This window comes from Solea senegalensis, linkage group LG15 (assembly GCF_019176455.1).
Source record: "Solea senegalensis isolate Sse05_10M linkage group LG15, IFAPA_SoseM_1, whole genome shotgun sequence".
Classification (NCBI taxonomy): Eukaryota; Metazoa; Chordata; class Actinopteri; order Pleuronectiformes; family Soleidae; genus Solea; species Solea senegalensis.
Window position 1 is genome coordinate 5878337 of NC_058035.1, and position 21238 is coordinate 5899574.

Genomic DNA, 21238 nt, shown 5'->3' on the forward strand with positions numbered 1-21238 from the left:
ATTGATCAGAGTTAATTCTGTTTAATTAATGCTTAGGCCCAAACTTATTCCTTAGTTACAATAGCACAACTGTCTGACTCATTAGCTGGTCATTACCTGTGTCTTTCAGAAAAACACATTCTCTCTCTAACTCAGGCTTTCTAATAAAAGTTGGCAGCTTCTGGCCTGAGACAACATATCTGTGTGAGGTCACTTGAGTAATTTTATTTTTATTCAGACTTGGCAAAGCTTCTTTCGAGCCATGATATTTTCCAACGGTATTTACAAGCTGATTTCACAGACAGACTTGTAAACTGTAAACTGACCATTCTGTATTCGTTAAAATAAATAAACGGAAATTGGGAAACAAAATGGCTGTGTGAAATTGTTCTTTGTCTTGACCTGGAAACTATCGTTATGACGCTGTTGCACTGTACCCGGACGTCAGGAGTGCTGCACTGAAAGGACATTTTCTCTGCGGTCTAAACACGTGTTTACCCAAATTTACTAGTTTTATAGACAGAAAACAAGCTGAATGGGAAGTCCTGTGGTAAAACCTCCGCTGTTTAACGCAGCGGCTTGACTGCGGTGAACTGAACCTCTGTCCGATCGAACCACAGTTGGATTTCTGCTGTGTGACTTTCTGCGGGCTGTTCTGTTCAGGATGACTCTGATTGTCACCCTAAAAAATATAAGAAAGATTTGCAAAGATAGAATATATAAAATTCTATGAAACGATAACAATAGTTTCCGGGGTCAAAATAAGCTTTGCAAAGTCGAAAAACAATTTTCCACATTCCTGTTGTTTCCTGATTTCCGTTTATTCGCACTTCCAGACAATAGATCATTCTGTCTTTTTCTGTGATTGTTGATTTTGTTTTGCATTTCCCTATTTGTAAGTGGTTTGTTTTTATTTTCTCTAAATAAAAATCCGTTGGCCGTCAAGTACACGGACCTCTCAACCGTCTGTGGAACCTTAACTCTTGACTGTGTGGATAAACAACGTATACACAGCTTATGTTGTGAACAACTAAAGTTGTTACGCTAATCTGTACAGCGACTCTTTAATTGTGCTATTTTTATCCATAAATGTCTCACCACATGGTGAAATCTGCACCGCATGGTGTAAAAAGACATGCGAACATTTCAGAAATCCACTCTTAACAGATCTTGAATATGATCCCACCTATCGCCTTTCCTCGTACAAAGTCCTAACACCCCTCCTGCCTCTCACTTGTCACTTGTGTCGGGTTTTTGGGGTTTAAGAGGCTGACCTGTGCTCTCTGTGGCATCCAGACTGCCAGCTAGCTGCTCCAGCAGGCGCGCTCTGGCTGCATTCCTGCGGTGCTTCTTGCCCTCGTAGTGCTGCTGTGCCATCAGCGGGTTATTGAACCAGGCTCCACATAGACAACAGTACTTCCCGGCTTCTTTTCCTCCATTTCCACTGACCTCTGTCGTGGGCCAGGGCAGGACAGGGGGTTGAGGAGGGCACACAGCAGGGTCTGTGGGCTGAGGCGTGGAAGGGGAGGAATCTTGGGGGGGGGGGGAGACAGGGAATAAGGGGTGAAGGGTTGGGGAAGGAGAAAGGAAGGATAGATGGAAGAGAGAGAGTGAGAAAGCATGTTGACTCTATTGCAAATTTGAATTGCTTTGATTGTTACATCCACGTTGTTTTATTTTACTATAATGCATTTAAATGTGCAGTGCGGGACTAATTTCCCAACAGGAACAATAAGGTACATTATATCGTGTCCTATCATACCGTATCATAAATTAATTTCTTCGCTAAAAATGACATGAGATTAATATTAAGGATGTAAAAAGAAATAATGCGGCAATGCAAGATGATTCGTTTGTGGAATTAACGCGGTAACTTTTTGACCCGCTCCATACATCCCACAATTCATCCCACTACGTCAACTTGTACCATTATGGCCGACAGTCCAGAGTGATGGAAAAGGTTTGGAGTGGTATGATTAAGTGGATATTTTTAAGTTAGTTATTTTTTTATATTTTAATAATACCATCATTTGTAATTGTGCACTATAAAAAAACTAAAGGTCATTTACCTTCCAACACCATGAATTCATTTTTTCTGTCATATTTAGGAATGTTAATTAATCATAATTAATCCACAGCTACCTCATGATTAATCGATTTCATTTTTTAATCGTTGGACAGCCCTAATTTAAATATTTTCATTGACATATAACTATCATGAGATCATATTTGCACAGATGCACACACTGGTTGTATTTGTTCCACCATATAACGACGAGCTAAAGATCACTGCAGGCCGTGTCTGTGGAAAAAGACATGGCAGACTTTCAGGTGACCTGCTCCTTGTGACATGACTCTGGTTACCATGGTGATTGCCCATTAATAGCCAACAGGCACCGACATGTCCACAGGACGCTGTTGTGGCTCACACTGTGATGATTGTGCATGTGCGTGTGGCGCCACACGCACATGCACAATGTGTGTATGTGGGTGGTGGTTGGAGAAAATGTGTGAAGGCTGCCGTGTGCATGTGCGTGGATGAATGAAGCTCCACAAAAGGCTGCTTGTGTGAACATATAATAAGGTACAGTGAATGCAAAAAAAAAAAAATCATCTGGGCTCATAGTGTTTATTTGAACATGAGGAGCAGGGTGTCAGCTCCACTGCCAAACTGTGTGAGAAGCCGTACAGTGCCAGATGGCACGGCCAAATGTGCCGATTTGCATGTAAAATGTGTCAGTGTGAGTTGTACTGTATTGTATGACACGACCGCATTATCACGCGTGTTGTTATTTCATACTAGCAACAAAAGCCCACTCGAACAGGCTTTTAACAAGCCACGCATGCACGTGGCTTGTTGACCAGTGACCCTGATGGTGAGGTATATGAGTTTGTGTGTGTGTGTGTGTATTCCAGGTTTTTCTCATGTAGTGGGGACGTAAATGTGTTTACACAGTGTTATGGGGACAAAAAAACCCTGTAATGTAAATGATTGCATCATGAGGTGAGGACAGGGTTAGGACAGTAGGAGTTATGGTCAATGTCAGTGTAGTAAGTCAATGTAATGTCCTCGGAAGTCATGGAAACCAGACTGTGTGTGTGTGTTTGTATGCTGATTGGTCGCTCCTACCTTGATGTGCCTTTAGGCTGCTCGGTTCACATAGTTACAGTATCTATGGCTGTGTCTCTGCTCATCTCACCAACCACGCCCACTCACATTCCCTTCGCTTGTGTTTGCCTTCACAACTCCCATCGTCTCGCGCACAACACTCGACCCCGCTTTACTGTCATTTCATTTCGCCACTGTCGGTGTTGAAAACAAAGCCCACCTTGTGTGTGTGTGTCTGTGTGTGTGTGTGTGTGTGTTGTGACTGGACTGTCGAGTGAGCGAGGGAAGTTGCTGTGCTCTGAAAGCTTTGTGGGGGCAACACGTGGAGAGCAGCAACAGGGACTCATCCTCGGATGCATTTTTTACTCTCCGGTCCTTGTTTTCCCGCTCTACCCCCCTTTTTCCCGACTGTGGTGAAATCTCTCATCTCTGCACACTGATGCAGAAATAAGTGTTTTTCACGCAGTTGGGCACAGACACACTGTATGTGTGTGTGTGCAGGAGGAGGAGGAGGAGGTGGTGGTGGTGGTTTGGAGTGTCTGGGGATGTGGAAGGTACACATGAAAAAACATAGGTTGAGTCCAATCTCTCCATGTCTCATGGGCTTCTCCATCACACACTGTAGTTACCGTGTGGGTTTATTATGTGTTTGTCTGTGCATGTTAGTGTCCAATGAATGTGCATTCATCAGTCACCCTACTCATGTAGATTTCTAGCAAAATGTGCGCTTGTGTGTCTGTGCCTGTCAGCTCGGCTGTGCGTCTTCTTGCGGAGTGCTCGTCGTGAAGGCTACTTTTGACTCTAATCTTTCCTGAAATCTCCTCCTCTTCTCTCCCAGGTCACTCTTCCGCTATCTTTGTTCTTCATTCCCATTTTTTTTTTTCCTCCAGGTCCTACTGTCACAAAATGGCACAAACTCCGTTGGCAACATTTGTGTGGAAGTGACACTTTCCCAAGTAGGACAACATTTAGGAAAATACACTCAGGGGCTGAGTTCTAATAGTCTTTTTTTTTGTAGTGTGATAGATTGTGCATTTATAGTGTGGTGAATTTTCACTTTTAATCCAATTTGAATCACATTATGTAAAACTCCCCTGGAGACAACGCACCACTTAACACTTAAAAACGAAATCACTTTGCCAATGTGATTTGTTACGGATATTTTTTGAACCTTTTGTAACCTTCAAAGTTTATTTCTTCATGCCTTTGGCATGTTCGCATTTCCACACACACACACACACACACACACTTCTTCCTCTGATGCGCACACTAGACATTTTTGACTGAAGCACGACTAAAGCTTTCCAAATCCACTTTTGGTATTTAAAAAAAGCCTTGAACTAAAAATAGTTTTCCTAAGAAATAGATGACTGGATTACATGGATGGGCGTGTGCAAGCGAGGTGATTATTAATAACCTTGATCTTCAGTCAGGCAAGGGTTTATGTGCAAACTGACTGGTATTAGTCCATATGTTAATCCATATGTTAGTCCGATGTTAAATAAATGTAGGTGGGTTCATTATTACTGTACATAGATATGTTTGTAATAATAATAATATAATCAATTCAATATGTCAGGCACTTTTAGTATGACCGAAAACTGACCATTGAGAAACTGACGAGATCCTCTTCTTCCTCGTATGTTGACAGTGTGTAACACATCCATGCTGCAGCGGCGCCAATTAGAGCTGCAACTATCGATTATTTTCACGATTAATCGGTTAATAGTTTGGTCCATAAAATGTCAGAAAATGTTACACAATGTTGATCGGTGATTTCTCTGTTATACTGAGACAATATTCACACTTAAGAAGCAGAAACAATCAGAAATCTTGTTATAGTAATAAAGAAAGCTTCAAACCGATGAATCGATTATCAAAATAGATGACAATTCATTTAGTAATTGATTAATAATCGAATAATTGTTTAAGCTCTAGTGTCAATCCACCTGTTTTTGTGTTGAATGTTTTCCTGTGCACTGGGGGCATAGTCCCCAAAAAGGACACAAATATAGACTCTGTGTAAATGAGGAAGTAATTATCTTTAAGAATTGGTTTGTTTCTTTTATTTTCCAAGACTCAGTTTTGACTAAAAAGTCAAATTCTTGACAGTGCTTGAACAGTTTAGAGTATAATCTTGTTGATTTAGTCTTCTACAGCTTTATCCTCCACATGAGTGTCACGGGTGGCACTGTGCCAATCTCAGTGGACAGATCGCCAGTCCATCACAGGGACACATAGAGACAAACAACCATCCACTCTCCTACTCACACCTACAGTCAAATTAGAGTGTCCAATTTACCTAATCCCCATATTGCATGTTTTTGGACAGTGGGAGGAAAGGAGAACATGCAAACCAGTGCAGAAAGGCCCTTAGTCAATGTCAGATTATGAGATGACTGGGAAATAATATATACCTGTGTTTGTTGGGCTGGTCATGGCTGTGGGTAGGTTTGGAGGCTCCCCCAGCACCAGGCGGACTCTCTTTGCATGGGTTTTACCCTGGTAGTGTGACTGGGCCACAATGGCAGAGGTGAAGAACATGTTACACAAGGTACAGCACTTGTTCCTGTCCACTTCTGTCTCTGCACAGTCCTGGAAGGAGCAGCAGAAGAGAAGAGAAGAGAAGAGACATTGTAAAAGAGAGCCCTGGAGGGGAGAGGTGTCATGAGAGAAAAATAGACCATGGGGGAGGAGGGGATGATAAGGGAGGTGAGGAGGGAAAGAGGTTGGTGTAGAGGAAGACATTAAAAGAGAAACGGGGTGAGGTGAAGGTGAAGAAAGGAAAGGAAAGCGCAGTGATGGGGAGAGAAATGGAAAGATGTGTACTTTGCTCTGACCTCAATGGGCTTCATCCTATTATCATGCCCACTAACACACACACTTCCACAAAAGCAAAGACAGGGCAGATCAAATATTCATCTGAATTTTCTGAGCTGAGATCCATGGCTTTGGCCTTTCACAGCTGCAGGTCCATTACTAACGAGGAAGAAGAAGAGCTACACCCATTCAGTCACAGATAGGATACGTGTGTTATGAAAGTGACACTAATGTGGTCATTTTCAGCAATGAAAAAGCTGTGACACCGTCTTAACAGGCAGGAAATAGCTGGAGCAAAGTGTCGAGTATGAATCGTGTCTCAATCCAGGGGCTGTCTTCTTCAGAGGGTGCACTCGGCTGTGGCCAAACACTGCATCCTTCCATCTCTGAGCAAATGAACTATCCAACCGGTGTTATTCATCCACACCCAAAATATCCCACGATGTACTGCACTATACTTTTGAGCGGCCAACAGTGACAACAGAACAATATCAAATAACAGTTCTGCAGACCAGGAGCCAGTGTTCACAACAAGAACAGAAACCTAAGTTTTAAGTTTTTATAAATCGCATAAAACCAAAGTCGACTGGATCCATCCATTCATATGTGCATGTATATCTGCAAACATGGCACAATAGTCCCGTGTTTCCCTCTTCACTTGCTTGCACCACCCTTCTGTCTCGCAATCGGTCTATTTTCTCCTTTCTCTTCACACCAGCACTCTTTCTTGTCCAGGTGTCAAATCCAGTTGGAGAGAAATCACAGTCTTTAGGAGAGAGAGGACAATAATAGAAAAGCATCTGCGACACCACATCAGAGTGTGTGAGTACGTGTATCTATGGATTTGTGTGTGTGTGTGTGTGTGTGTGTGTCCTGTCAGCCCTGGTTAGCATCATGGACAGTGGATGTGAGAGTTAAGGACACCTTTACCTTCCAGGCTTCACTTAATCTCTCAGCTGTCCCATCTCTCTGACTCTTTTCTCTCTCCCTCTTTCTCACTTACCCACTCTATTCTTCTCTTCGCTTTTTGCCGTCCCCTCACTCTCAGCCTCCCCTCCCCTTCCCCACCCTCTGGGCACAGTCTCAGTAACTCTATGAGTTGTGAAATTAAATATTTATCTGTATTGGCAGGCATGTCTTCCTTCCCCTTTTCCCGTTTCGCCTCCTCTACCCCACTCCCCCCCGCCCGCCCCTCCTGCGTCTGTCCCTTCTGTCATCATGTCAGAGGTTTGCTTGGAACGACCCCAGACTGCTCTCTACCCAAACCACTGCCCTTCTCAGTTTGTACGACAACTCATCTCATTGTGTTTCATTAGCGCATGAAGCACTGTTGTCTCCCTGCGGGGGGAAGATGAAGCCAGGGTGAGAACATTTGTGTATATGGGAGTTTGATTACGTGTAAAACAGAAACGGCTCATCAGATCTTTCCTTCACGATTGTGTCGCAGATTTCTGTGGGTTTGCGACTCACTCAGACCAAGGGCCTTTCAAAAACATGCCGAGGTTAATTGGACACTCTAAATTGACCCTAGTTGTGAGTGTGTGAGGGACTGACCGCCTGTCAGCTGGGATTGGCTCAGGCGGCATCAGGACCCTCGTGTGGAGGATAAAGCAGTAGATAATGAATGAATAATAGAAGAAGCAGGTACACAGAAGGAGACGATAGCAAGAAAAACTCCAGGCTAATACATTTTTGGACAGACGAGGAGTCAAATTTAATATATTGTCACCTGTTACCTAATGGAGGTGGACTCACTTCATTTGATAAATCGATTTCAACTGAGCTAGTTCGATTTAACAGTGCATGAAAACAAACTGACTTCTTTTTAACCCTTCTTGTCGTCACCGACAGGATTTGGCACACTTCTCATTACTGTAACTCCTAGACCGTTTGTGATATCTAAAAAATTTAAAAAACTATGGACTGGCGATCTGTTCAGGGTCCACCCCCCGCGATCCTCACGTGGAGGATAAAGTGGTAGAAGATGGATGGATGGATGGATGGATACTGGAGCGCAGAGAAATAGAGCTTTGCGCCTATATACTTGTCATTACGGTAGCCCTCAGAATTTCTGCAGAACAACTGTCCAATCACAGAGAAGATACACCGCACGTTTGTGACGTCAGCTCCTCAGTATCGTCATTCCTACACGTTTGAATAACTGCCAGATATCTAAAGTGAACCTTATCTCGGGAAAAAAAACATTATTTGACAATTCTACAGCAAATCAAAATAATTATCATGACGGCCAATGATCGCCACTGTCAAAATCCACAGAAAAGCATAAAAAGCAGGCAACGGAGAAGGGACGGAAACATTAAGACGCATCTACTTAAAGGTAGAAGGCAACATAAATCGCGCCACTCTGCGACAGATGGGGAATTAATGACTGTGCGTGGAAAAGTTTTTTCATGATTGTCGGCTCGTTACATCTACTGCTCTTCTAAGAGAGTCACTGTTCTATTTTCCCTTTATATTCTGTCTCTGCTGGAAGTCTCCGGTTCTCCCTCGCTCTCCATACCTGTCGCACCTCACACATTTGTTGAGACTGATTTGCATGTGACGCGTTTGTTGTGTGTGTGTGTGTGTGTGTGTGTGTGTTTCTGTTTGTGTGCCGCATGCATACCCCCCCGTTTCTTATCCGCAACCTGACAGTGACGTCTATATCACAGGATATTCCGTGTTTGGGTGGCTTTTTATTCCTGCTCATGCACCTAACAATAGATTCCTAATTAGCTGTTTATCTTCCACCGTCTGTTTTGCTTTTCTCTCTGCTCCCCCTTATTTCTCCCACTGCTCTGTGTGGAGGCACTGCGGGAAAAACATGGCTAAATATACACATGGAGCAGCACAGGGAAACAGACACTCTCATTTGGAGTTTGAAGAAGCATTGGAAGTCAATTTAAAGCGGGGAAAAGTGCAAATGTATAGCTTTACTGGAGACTATGAGATCAGGAAAAATTGCATTTTAATATCACCAGCCCCTTTTTTTGAAAGTAGAAAACTAGACAGACAGACAGATGGTGAGAACGATGGAGAAAAAACCAGGATCAAACTCCCTTTCATCTGGGAGCACCTTTATGACCTACTTTCTCTGTTCTGTGACAAACACTTTTACACACAAGCGCACAAACCTCAAGGCATGGCATTTTACTTTGGTAGATTTCATTCTGTGGGCAAAAATCACTCTCTGCCGTTCCCACTGGACTGCACCACGTCAATCAGGATGAAAACACGGGGGCAAAATGCTAAGATGTAGTCTACGAAGGAAGATGAACAAAACTTCCCAGAGGGGAAAATAAAAAAATCATGAAAGAGATGAAACGAGAAATTTTTATCACAAACTCAGTGATGGAAAACTGGTCTCCAGAGCACTCTTATATTGCTTTTCCAGCATTGACAGATAATCAATGTCACATCGCTGGGTAAAAGGTTATGAGCAAAGTGCTAGCTGCGGTACTCGCTGTGTGTTATAAAGCAGGTGAGGTGTGTGTTTGCAGTGTGTGTGTGTGTGTGTGTGTTCAGTGTCTCAGACGAGGTGAAAGCCAGAAGGAGCTGAGTCACGTCTTATTTACTTACTGTAAGGAGACAGATGGGAACGCAGGTGTGTGTGTATTTCTACAGTATGTGTGATGGTTTCAGTAAACCCGTGTGCCTTTGACAGGTCCACTGCATGAATGTCTGCACAAGAATCAACGGTTTAACCTTTTTTGTAAGTCCTGACACGACATGTTTTGGTGAGTAGCACAAGAAACATAATAATATAGCAGGTGTAAAAGAATAAAAACATTTTGTATTATAAAATCTCAGTTTATTTGTGTAATCTATCTGAGTTATCAGTTCTGTTTGGTTTTGTAGAGGCATCTGCTAATAATTTTTTGGCCTTATTCCAAAAGTATTTTTTAATAAACGACACAAGCTGCCCAGTGAGCTTTACAACCAAAACCACAACTTTAGCACGCTGGAATCTCACACACAAACGCTAACAGAATGGCAAGAAATTGAGCTTCTCAAGCTCTCCTTTTCATTCTTCCACACGTTGTTTTTTTTTTGATAAATGCAACACAAGAAACGATTACAATTGTGACACCAGGATATCCAGATTAGACAAACATAAATTACAGTTTAAGCATTGGTCAGTTTCGTTATAGGTCGGATACTATCCAAAATCCTACATACATGCTTCACTATGCAAAAGACTGTAAAACTGTAAATAAAAATCAGCAAAAGCATTTTAGCTGAGTCATGTTTGGACTGTTAAGTTCTTCTTTTAGGGAGAACAATATTTGTTACACAGTTGGAGAACGATGTCTTTGAAATGACTTGGCATAAATGTGGCATAAACAGCTTCATATGTTCATAAATGGACGATAACATCGGTAGATATATGTCGGTATCGGACACAAAAAAGCGGTATCGTCCCATCCCTAGTACAGCTCCCCTCTTTTCTGTTGTGACTTCATATTTAAAAGTGAACAAGTCGTGTTTGATTTAGCTAAAGGAGCTGCCTTCAATTATAACAGTTTGAATATGTTTGATTACAGCCCCAAAGTGAGGATTAAACTTTGATGATTTGTCAAGTGTGTAATAACTTCACTGTTTACAAACATCATTGATGCATTTTTCTGTCAGTGGAGGCCCGAGGGTCAGTGGATTTGGCACGGCACAATTTTCCTTAAAGAAACTCTTCATCTTACCCTTCACGTGTCTCCTCTTTGTCATTCTCTATGTCTCTAGATTTCTCTTGTAGTTTGATAAACTGTCTTTCCACCAGACATGACCGTACATTTGTAATATATGTCATCTGTGTGTGTGCCCCATTCATCTTGCAAGATGGATGTGCTATATGTAAAACGTCCTCCTTCCACACACACACACACACACACACGTTTGCACAGCTATTCTTCTAAGGACACCGCATTAACCTCCATTCTTTTGAACAGCCTTATCCTGAACCATGACCATAACCAGCCTAACTTAACCTAATCACAATTTAAATCTTGGCTCTAAACTTAACCAGTTCCTCAGAAATGAGGTTCAGACTCATTAGGACTAGGTTTTGTCCTGTACCTGAAAATGTGGAGGTAAAAACACACACACACACACACACACATACAGCAACAGTACTGCGTCATCTTCTCACAGTTCACTGTGGATGCAACAGCAACCTCATCATTTGCGAGAGGATCCTAGAAACCTAGATATACACAGACACAGTGGCCCATCTACATCACGCACACACCTGCACACAGACGGTGGTGCTGTACTAACCTCCAATACTCACATATAATGCCGGCCGGTGGCATCGGCTAACCCTGTCTTACAGAGAGCACCACAGCTAAAGGAAATCTTTTCTAGAAGGAATTATAGCTTATATGGATCAAACCAAAGTTACCATGAGCACTTGGCTGCAATGGGCAAGTTTAAGAGTGAACTAGGCCATTACATTGAGTCATGTCAGAATAATGCTTCAAATGTAAATAAATGTAAATAACATCGCCACAGGTATAATTAGACAGCAGAAAAGGACACATAAGAAATATAATATTTATGTGTGCAATTTGGATGTATTAAATACTTTAGGGGCTAGGCAAGTCATACTGGCGGTCCAGTGTTTCAACCAGGCCCTTGAATGACGTTTTTTCTCTCGTATGAAACGGAACAAAACCTTTGACAACAGCAGTGGTGCGTACATTCCACCTTGCACTGTTTCTTTTATATTTGGATGTTTTGGCAAATGCTCCTAGTGTTGTCGGCTGTTGACAGCTGCTAGCGGTGCTGCTGGACGTTTCCTCCCGAGCTGATGTTGCGGAGTTTAGTCGAGCAACCCGCGCAGGATGAAGGACTCTGAGGCGAGACCATCATGTTTGTGGTGCTGTTACAAATTTGCCATTTGTCAGTTAAAGGCCACATAGACCGGAAGCTCCAATTAACGCTGCATTTGTGTGTGTGTCTGCGTCATTACCTCGTTTATGAAACCCTAAAGTTTCAGAACAAACAGTTCAGCCACTGCTGAGAAAATAGTGTTGTATTGTTTTCCTGGGCTCTGTGAAGCAGATCAGCACTTTCGTAATTTGATGTCGTCATCAGAAATCCTCACCACTCCTCTCACCACCGTAGCGCCTCCCGGTGCGGGCACTAGTCCGGGCACATCCGGTTGCGTACATTCAACCGCAGAAGAAGAAGAACTACTCTCGTTGTAGCTGCTGAGATGCAGAGCATCCACCGTGCCAGAAGGGGGAGCTGTGTATCTGAGAGCTGGCCTATCTATTACGTCACTTCCGGGTACCTGGCCAATCACAGGACAGTGGGAAAGCTCTCGTTGGCTGGCCAATCACAACACAGTCCACATTCTGGGGGTGTGGATTTGGTCTGAAAAAGCGCGGCTGACGAGAGCGTCAGTGAGGAGATATTTTGATCGGCTCGTTTGCAGCGACTAGGAGGTTTTTAAGCATGAAAACAAGTTAATATATGTAAGTAGACCTCCATAACTAACATATATGTGTGATACAAGCATTCTATGTCGCCTTTAATGGCAAGTGAACAGCTCCAGAACAGCTCCTTTCAATAACTCTGAAACACGTGATACGTGAGGGAAATCAAAGGGACATACAGAAACACAATACCTGATGGAGGAGGTTACTCGATGTCGTATTAAAATTCTTTTGTTTAACACATGAGAATCCGGTTACATACATTTCATTTGGGGTGAGAAAGTGTAATCGACACAGACAAAACAAAGTATAAACTTACTGGGTTGTCTGGCCTCAGTCTCTTGGAAGGTGGTCCTCCATCTTCAGGGTGAAGCATGTAGAACAGGCGAACCTTGTTGGCATGTTTTTTACTCTGAGCGAGAGAAAGACAAACGGAAAGTGAGGGGGAGTCAGGAATCTGAATTAGATTTTATTCAGTAAGTCCAGTCCGCAAAGAGGCTAATGACCCAGGCTAGCTTAAGCTCTCTGGAAGCCTTGAGTGCAGCATTATATACAAGAAGCTTCTTAGCGCTTGTTGATAGAAAAATCCCAGCACACTTCAGATCCTTGCAGTCTTTCATTGGTCTAAGTGTGCACAGATTTTCTTTACCAACTTGAACTATTTTAAGCCTCCAGCACTTCCACAGAGAAGGAGCCGGGTGAAGTGTTCATCTTTCTGCTAAAAGGAAAAGTGATGAAATCATTTTGTGAGATGACACTGACAGCTGTGAGTCTGATGGCGGTGTTGTGTTGTTGGTTCATTGTGTAGCAGTGTTTCTGTATGGCACGAGCTGATTGATTTCATGTAGTTTAAAGGCAGTTTCGGTGCAGGTGTGGTCTACTGAGTTCTGGTTGTACAGTCTGACTGCAGCAGGGGAGGAAAGGACCTGCGATACCTTTCCTTAACACACCGAGAGGTGCAGCAGCCTGTCACTGAAGGAGGTCTGTGAGGTCACAGCGCTTAGCTCATCCTCCTCTCACCCACCAAACTTAATATAGTTTTCACTAAAATATCATAGTGGTACGGTCGCACTGTACCAGCATCTTCAACTTCATCAACACTGGTTGAAATGAGCCTCATGCTTTAAATATTGTATTGTCTGAGGTGGTAAAACAGCTTCTTTTGTCTTCTATGTTTTATTGCTGGGGCCACACAGTTAGTGTAGTGGTTAGCACTCTTGCTTTTGCAGGGTTCTCCAGTTTCCTCCCACAGTCCAAAAACATGCAATATGGGGATTAGGTAAAATGACCGTGGGTGTGAGAGTGGATGGTTGTTTGTCTCTATAAGTGTCCCTGTGATGGACTGGTGACCTGTCCAGGGTGAACCCTGCCTTTCACCCTATATGGATGAATATGGATGGATGGACGGATGAACTTAAAAGTCTAAGGTTCTGCACCAAACAAGGTAGTGTGATTGAAAAGTGTAAAAATATTTATTAACACCTCCATAATGAATTAGTTCGGCATGCCAAAAGTCTAAGTATACCTGTAATTTTCAAAAGATGCGACACAGCTGAACACATAATTCGAGCTAAAAGCAACAGCTGCAGTGAAAATTGCAGGAAGGACAGCTGAGGGGAAATTAATAGCCTTACATCACTACCCTATTATTAGTTTTGACTAATTACATTTGTTTAAGTGAATGTGTTGCTTGGATCTGGATGTATTCTGATGGTGTGTGTGTGTGTGTGTGTGTGTGTGTCACTGTTTTAGCCTTATTCTTTTCCCTGGCGTCAAAAAGACCAGAAAATAATTAAAATACAAAAATCACAGTCTCGGTTTTGGGATATTATTAACTCTACAAAAGCTCAATGGAATGGCTTTGACATTGCCTACAGCTAACAGAGAAAACTAAATCAACAAAACAAGAGGAGGTCCTCCTACACAGGAGTAACCTCCTGCTGAGAAGTGGATCATCTGCAGCACAGGGATATCATGTAATAATAAAAACCACCGGAGAAAGCGAAAAGGGATTTGTAAGACTGAAATCTTTTGGCCCTTTCACAATCAACGCACTGAGCTTCACAGCAGACCTTTCTCATCATTAGGTGGTGCTTTCAGAGCATGCACATTGTTTGTTATCGTGACCATAACCTCTTCAGGCGTGCAGCACAAGTTGCCATGGTGATGTATTACTGTTAGAAACGAGAACCTCGGGTTTAACTGCTAGTTACCTTAATAACCGTCTGCAACCATTAAACTTTTCTGTATCCCGCCCTTGGGGTACCAGAGTAAAGGTACAGGATGGTACGGGTGGAGCTAGACCCACAACAGTCAGCTGATTGGTCGACGGAAAAGCGCCACTCCCTTGTGTTTCTTCTACGCCCGCAGAATATTCTCATACAAAGCTTGATGTCTTGTCTTGTCGGTTGCGTTGTTGTCTGATGCTTCACGTTCAATGTTGTAGTTCATTTTCGCCGCACCGCTACGTAGCACCAAGTATCTTGCGGATGCAGCCAAAGTACTGTTCGTTGAAACGCAAGCCTGAGCGAGGCTTTACTGTTTTAAGCCGTACCGTAATGTACCAAACCGAACCGTACTGTACTGGAAACACAGCATAGAACATAGAACACGCCTCTGACAGTGTTTCGTTGCCTGCTCGTAATGCTTGTGTTTATATGAAAGGATAGAGAGCTGTCTTTGAAACTGCATACTGTCACATTAACGCAGAACAGTGGACATCATTGACATGCTGTAGGGTAAGGATTATATTAAGTGTTTGTTTAGACGGCCCTCGTGCCTTTGCATACACAGCTTCGCTTGACACAGCTACCTTGTTCTGTACATATGGTTTTATTGGCACACTGCGACCTTCACTACTGTATGACATCTATCATTTTATATGAATTCTACTGCTTCTGCTTTTTTTTTTCAGAGAAATTGCTTTATGAAACACGTCGAGGGAGAAAATGTGGAGATGGATGTGATTAAATTAGAATGTGTCAAATGTGGAGAGACAGGTTTATACAGACTAGATGAGGAGAATGAATTTTCACTCATGTTACGTTACACTCTCGCATCTAATGACAGAATAATAAAATAAAAAATTATTCAATCCCAGAGAGAGGCTTCTGTCCCTGTGCTGTGTTTTAGGGAAGGTTGTAAAGGAGTACACTAATTTGATCTTACATTAAAAGAGTGTTACACGCTTTAAATTCAGAAAGAATTTGCAGATGTCACTGCAATGCCTCGTACACAAACAGAATAGCATCTGTCTGCAGTATATGTAATGTAAATGACGTGCTCTAATTTTAAATCAACCAGGTTTAGTATATACTTGGCCATGTAGTCGATGGCTCTGGAATATAGGAGCGGGAAGCTTGAGTATGCGTGTCTCCTTGGTTACAACCCTGAACCCTCACTGACCCTCCGTCGTCCTTCTTTTCTCATGGTCTGTGCGTGTCTCTCTGTCCATTCTTTGTCTTCTTATATTTCTTCCCAATGCAAAGAAAGACAGGGCGTAGAACAATAAACGTCTGCCTCGTCATCCTCGTGTATCTGTGTGTACGTCGCTCACACGCGATCTTCAGCACCTGGTCAGACAGTGGGTGCTGACAGTCACGTGTACTCAAGCTCTACTGGAATTAAAACTTTTGTCATCTCATGACGGAACAGTGTGACTCTGCGTGTGGGTGAGAGGAAACCGCATAGAGTATAATGGCTCTTGAAGAAGCTGAAACTTTCACCCTTCTCAAACTAAACACTGACATCATTTCTGTTTCTGTTGTTCTTTTGTAGTTATTAATAATAATAACAGCAGCTCACGTACCTTACATTTCTTTTTGTCCAAATGTGACAGATGTGCAGCAAAAGTATCTAAACACACAGCACATCTGCATGTATTGTAAGCAAGGGCTACATGAGAGAGGAAGACCAGGGTTTTTAGGGGAAGGAATGCAGAAAAAAGAAAGGTGCTCTTAAAAATGAAAGGCCATTCTGTTGAATAAAGATAGGAAAGAAACTATGTGATTCATCCCTTTTTATAATTGTACTGTATTCTTTTTTTTTCCAAACTATTTCTGTTTCCATGTCTCACACAAAACACTTTCAATTAAAATAGAAATAGTTCCTGCCTCGTCTCCAGACTGACCTCTGCAGAGATCCTTTGTAAAAGAGTGACATTGAAAGGCACGCAGTGACTCAGCCGTGCCCGTTTGTGTGCACAACTCAAGTCTGTGGGTTTTTGTCAGACACAGCAGTGGATTACCCCCAATGTGCATGTTCTTTGAACATGTCTGTGCACACTCCTGTGCACGCTGTTGTTGTCCTTGCTTAATATTCTCCAGACAGGGGCCTTGTGCTCATTAATTTGCTTGTTAATCCCAACTGTGTCTTGCATTTAGGACAACTGCAACGCACTTAAATGCACATGCAATGTACAGCCATACACAACACGACACAACACACACTTCCCCGGTAAATAATGCAGAGCTGGTTATTTAATTGACCTTCATTAAAATAGTTTTAGAGCGTCTGCTGAGGAGTAGACTACATTAAAAAGAGAAATGTGTGTTTGTTGGTGTGCAAGTGACTAACATTACCATGTTGCATTAAGTCGATGTGTAATGGATGAGCTGAGTTAAATGCACAAACAACAAATTGGTACAAATAAGGCTAATACAAAGTGTGTAGAGTGCAGAAATCTGCCAGACATTGTTTTGTTTTGTTTGTTTTTGTGCAAATTTCCCCGTGTGTATGTGGAAAAAAAACAAAAAAAAAAAACATTCTCACCTCATAGTGAGCGGTGCGCTGGGACTCGGAGATGAGCTGGGCATTGCAGATGTTACAATAGCTCTCTGTGAACAGCCCTCCATCCACGACGCCCGCCGATTTCATCTTCATCTGAAACTGCAGGAACACACACATGCCCAGACATAAACACAAAATGTGAATATGTTAAACATTCAGTTTGGATTAAAATGCCAGTCAGACATGAAAATGCATCTTATCTCAATTTATGATGACAGCTCTGCCAAAAATATGTTGATCCTCTACTAGAAAATCCTCTCAGTGGTGATTTTTGGTTGCATTCTTTCACACCAGAGTTATAAAACATGGTTAAACCTGTTAGAAACAGTGATTAAACCCTTCTCTTTTGCCAGGAGAGAGTTTTTTCTGTCGCTTTCCCCCAGTGAGTTGTGTTTAATGTCAGAAAATGTGCTGTCAAGAAACAAAAGAGGGACGTGCAACACAAGAGAAACAGGCAACCGTGAGATGAGCGACAGCAGTTGCACTTTCATATCTTCTTAAATTTGACTTCAGTCCCTCTTTCAGTCCCTCTTTCAGGGAGCAGATTATTTTAAAATGCCGCATTCACCTGGGCGTCATGTTGACAGCACTGCTGATTTCAGCCAGAGCCAATAAAAGCCACAGTCGTTGACCCAGTGGCGACTGCTGATTGTATTCATTCTCACTGCAGAAAAACAATGTCTCAAGCCAATTGTCACACAAACATAATTACTGATTGTTTTCATTTTCAATAGCTATGACGAGTCCTTGTTTTAATTTTGTTTTTTGTTCTTTCACCATAAAAACAAAACAGAATGAAGAACAGAGAGCAGCATATTAAAAAAAACATAAACAAACCCATAAAAAAACCCAGTATGGCTGTATTTTTAAGGCTGAAAAAAGAGGAAAAATCGATCAGGACCACTGCACATACATTGGAAAAACAACAACCAGAGTAATTTTGAATGTCATGACACAACAGCTGTTGATGGCATGATAGCGTGAGAGCTGCGAAGGAAAAAAAAAACAGCCCGAGACATCACCGTCGTCCCCCAGAGAGTTCAAGTAAGGCTTTGAAGACTCGTATTATCTCATCAGCTGTGGTTTGCACAGGAATAACATTTGAAGAGCTTGTGATATAAGGAAAAAAAGAGGTCAAATGTGGACAAACCAAAGATCTACAAGTTAATTTGTGAAGCAGAGCAAAGGTGTTGTTATGGTTTCTATCCTGCAGACTCACCACTCTCTTACCTGACCTTGTAACTACTGATAGTAGCGGCGTAATTAAACATTTTGGCTGCCGATTGAGCAAGAAATGCATCTAAACTAATAATGGTCGACCTTGTTGTGCGGCGTAGACGATGACTCTTTAAGGCAATCACTTTACCGTTAAGGGGAGTGGAGCAGAATATTGGCACGTGAGGAGAAGACTAAAGGGACAAACTGGGTGAAATCAACAAGAGCTCAAAGCGGCTGCAGCCAAAGGACGACATTGGTGGTTCACAGGCTTGATCCAGTTACTGCAGCCATTAAATAAATTGTTATAAGTTCTAAAAACAAACAGACCTCTAAAAAGTCATAAAATGACTCTCTTCTACGATTATTTACTTCAGTTGACTCAAGTTCATTTCAACTAAAATGAACAAGATAAATTAAATTGCGTTCATTTAACTTGTTAATCTGTTTGGATGAAATTCAATTTGTGTGCTAAAACAATTCATTGGTTAACAGATTACTAAATGAATGAAGTATTTTGATTATCAGTTTATCAGTTTGAGTGTTTTTTGTAGATAAATTAATATGTTTTTTTGGGTTTTGCAGCTTCTTAGATGTTAATGTTTTCTGGGTTCTTTGCTCTCTGTGTCAAAGAAATCATCAAAACTGAATACATTTGGTTTGTGTACAAAACAAGACCAATCAATTTGAGGTTTTTGTTAACACGTATCAACAGTTTTCAACATTTTCTGACATTTTTTAGACCAACAAGTAATTTATTTATTGTATTTGTACCGAGTTTTTATACAATCTTAAGTTAACACTCTGGGGCTCCACTGACAATTTTCCAAAGGTTTTTGTACCTGTGTTTTACACCCCTGTCAGTGCAGGGAACCTGTCTACGACTTCTGTTCTCGGTCGCATAACAGAAAATGGTGTAATGATGTGCTGCAAGGTCTTCAATTTTATACTCTCTTCATTACGTGTGCCCTGTCGGCCCCGCTTTGACGGGGTTAGGGTGAATAACGGGTCTATAGGGAACTGACCAGGGGCCGCCACCATTAAACTGGTTGAGCTTGTTGCCTCAAGGAGAGAAGTTACAGGACAGGATACTTGCAGGGGCATCGTATTAAATAGCCCGCGATACATGGATGCTGCTGCTGCTGCTGCTGCTGACTCAGACTCTGTGACTTTGACGGAATAGTCTCATGTATGTCATCCTGGGAATCACAACGTTATCGGTGAGATCAGATAAAACCTCCTCCGTGTGTCAGCAGGGGAAAAGCAGGCAGGAATTCGTACTCGTTATCTGAGGTGTAGTGTGTAATTACCTTTTAGCCAACGCATGACACATGCACGCGCGATACACACACTTTACAACAATACTGGTAATTACCCTTGTCTGTTCATCCTCTGTCTGTTTAGTGCACCCAGGACCTTCCAATTACCTAGAGAAGTGCTGTGGAGACACTCGCTCCATTATTTAATTGATCCTCCAGTAACGACCCTCATGGATTAACTTTAAAAGGTAAAGCATCGGCTTCGGAGCGCCAGACTTAATGATCTGCTTTACATGTGCTCAGTAAGTTACAGATCTGTGTAATAATATTCATACTGAAATGCCACCTGGTGTGAGTTGTTTACAGAGAAGGAAAGAAGACACACACACACACAGTGTCCTGTTAGACATGGTGAAGAGGATATATTTTGCAAAATGGCACTTTAAATGTGCTCACACAATTTTGTGACATGAAGAAAGACACTTGTGCGCTGTGTTTTTGGACGTCGGCCAAACCGGGTTGAGCCCGTCTTCAATCTTCTGGCTAATTAAAAGTGGTTGTGACGGCGGAAATATCCCCTTCTTCCTAATATCTCCATTACCTCCGATTATTACATGCAAGATGGGAGATGTAGACTAATTAATAGAGGCAGTCTGTTAGTGAGATTAATGGATTGGCAGGCCCAATGAAGTGAAAAGATGGAGAGGCAGATAGTGAAAAAATAATGAGAGAGAAGAGAGTGGGGGGGAAGAGAGGTGTGTGTGTGTGAGTGAGTGTGTGTCGGGGGGAGGGTCAGGTTTTTAACTGGTACACTGAAAAAGATATTTTCATGTTACATGGGTTTAGATATCTGAATGGAACCTCATCAGACCAATGCAGTGATTCACTCTACTCTTACTAGTGTATGTAGGCTGTGTGAGAATTTATGACTTCAGCATCAATTTTTAAAACCAGCATAAACCACCGGGAAGCCTGTTTTATTTCATATCTGTGAGCATTTTGAGCTAAGTTAGTCTCTGTGGTCCTCCTTTCGTTATAGTGTTATAGCTCGGTAATGCCGTTGCACGCGGTGATGACAGAATTGTGTAACAGCAAAATAGTTTGTATATCTGTGATATAGAGTCAGAAATCAATATACATGAAAGGCCAACATTTACAATGAAAGTTGGAACTTTCTTTTAAGAATGTATTTAAGAATGGACAATTTATAGTGAACATTATATATTGTTGAGGGAGTCTCTGCTCTTTGAGGGAACAACATCACTTAATACGTTTAAATGTACAGTTTCATCGAGCTAAGGCCGTAGTCCGGCTAAGACAGGCAATTGGACAACTTGCCGAGTCTGAGTATACATGCGGAGGAGAAAATGAATTGGCTGTGCACGCCTGACTCCGTCTCCATAGGTGGCGCTGTATCTCTCTATAAGCTAGTGTGCGTTGAATCAGTTTCCTGTTGACGTTTTACGTCACAGGAACACAAAAAGCGAACGGCGAGAAGGACGGTGAGATGGATCGTGCTGTGGTTCTGTAGGTTTCGTACCTGCTGTTCACGTTAATCCTGATACAAATTAGGTGGAGCGTGGAAGAAAGACAGCGCCACTGCTGCCGTAGTTTATGCGTCGTCTCCTTCTACT

At 42.2% G+C, this 21238-nt stretch overlaps 1 protein-coding gene across 3 annotated transcripts in view; it reads right to left on the reverse strand.

Annotated features, from left to right (window-relative positions):
• The window catches only part of zgc:171482 (zinc finger protein), a 93375-nt gene that overhangs the window by 60168 nt on the left and 11969 nt on the right, over positions 1-21238 (reverse strand). For all 3 annotated transcript variants that reach the window (XM_044046100.1, XM_044046101.1, XM_044046102.1), the window contains exons 2-5: positions 17113-17229; positions 12662-12754; positions 5506-5683; positions 1254-1511 (exon numbers count right to left, since the gene is read on the reverse strand). In XM_044046100.1, coding sequence (XP_043902035.1) covers positions 1254-1511; positions 5506-5683; positions 12662-12754; positions 17113-17223 — 640 coding nt within the window. In that variant the 5' untranslated portion in view covers positions 17224-17229. The remainder of the gene's footprint in view (positions 1-1253; positions 1512-5505; positions 5684-12661; positions 12755-17112; positions 17230-21238) is intronic.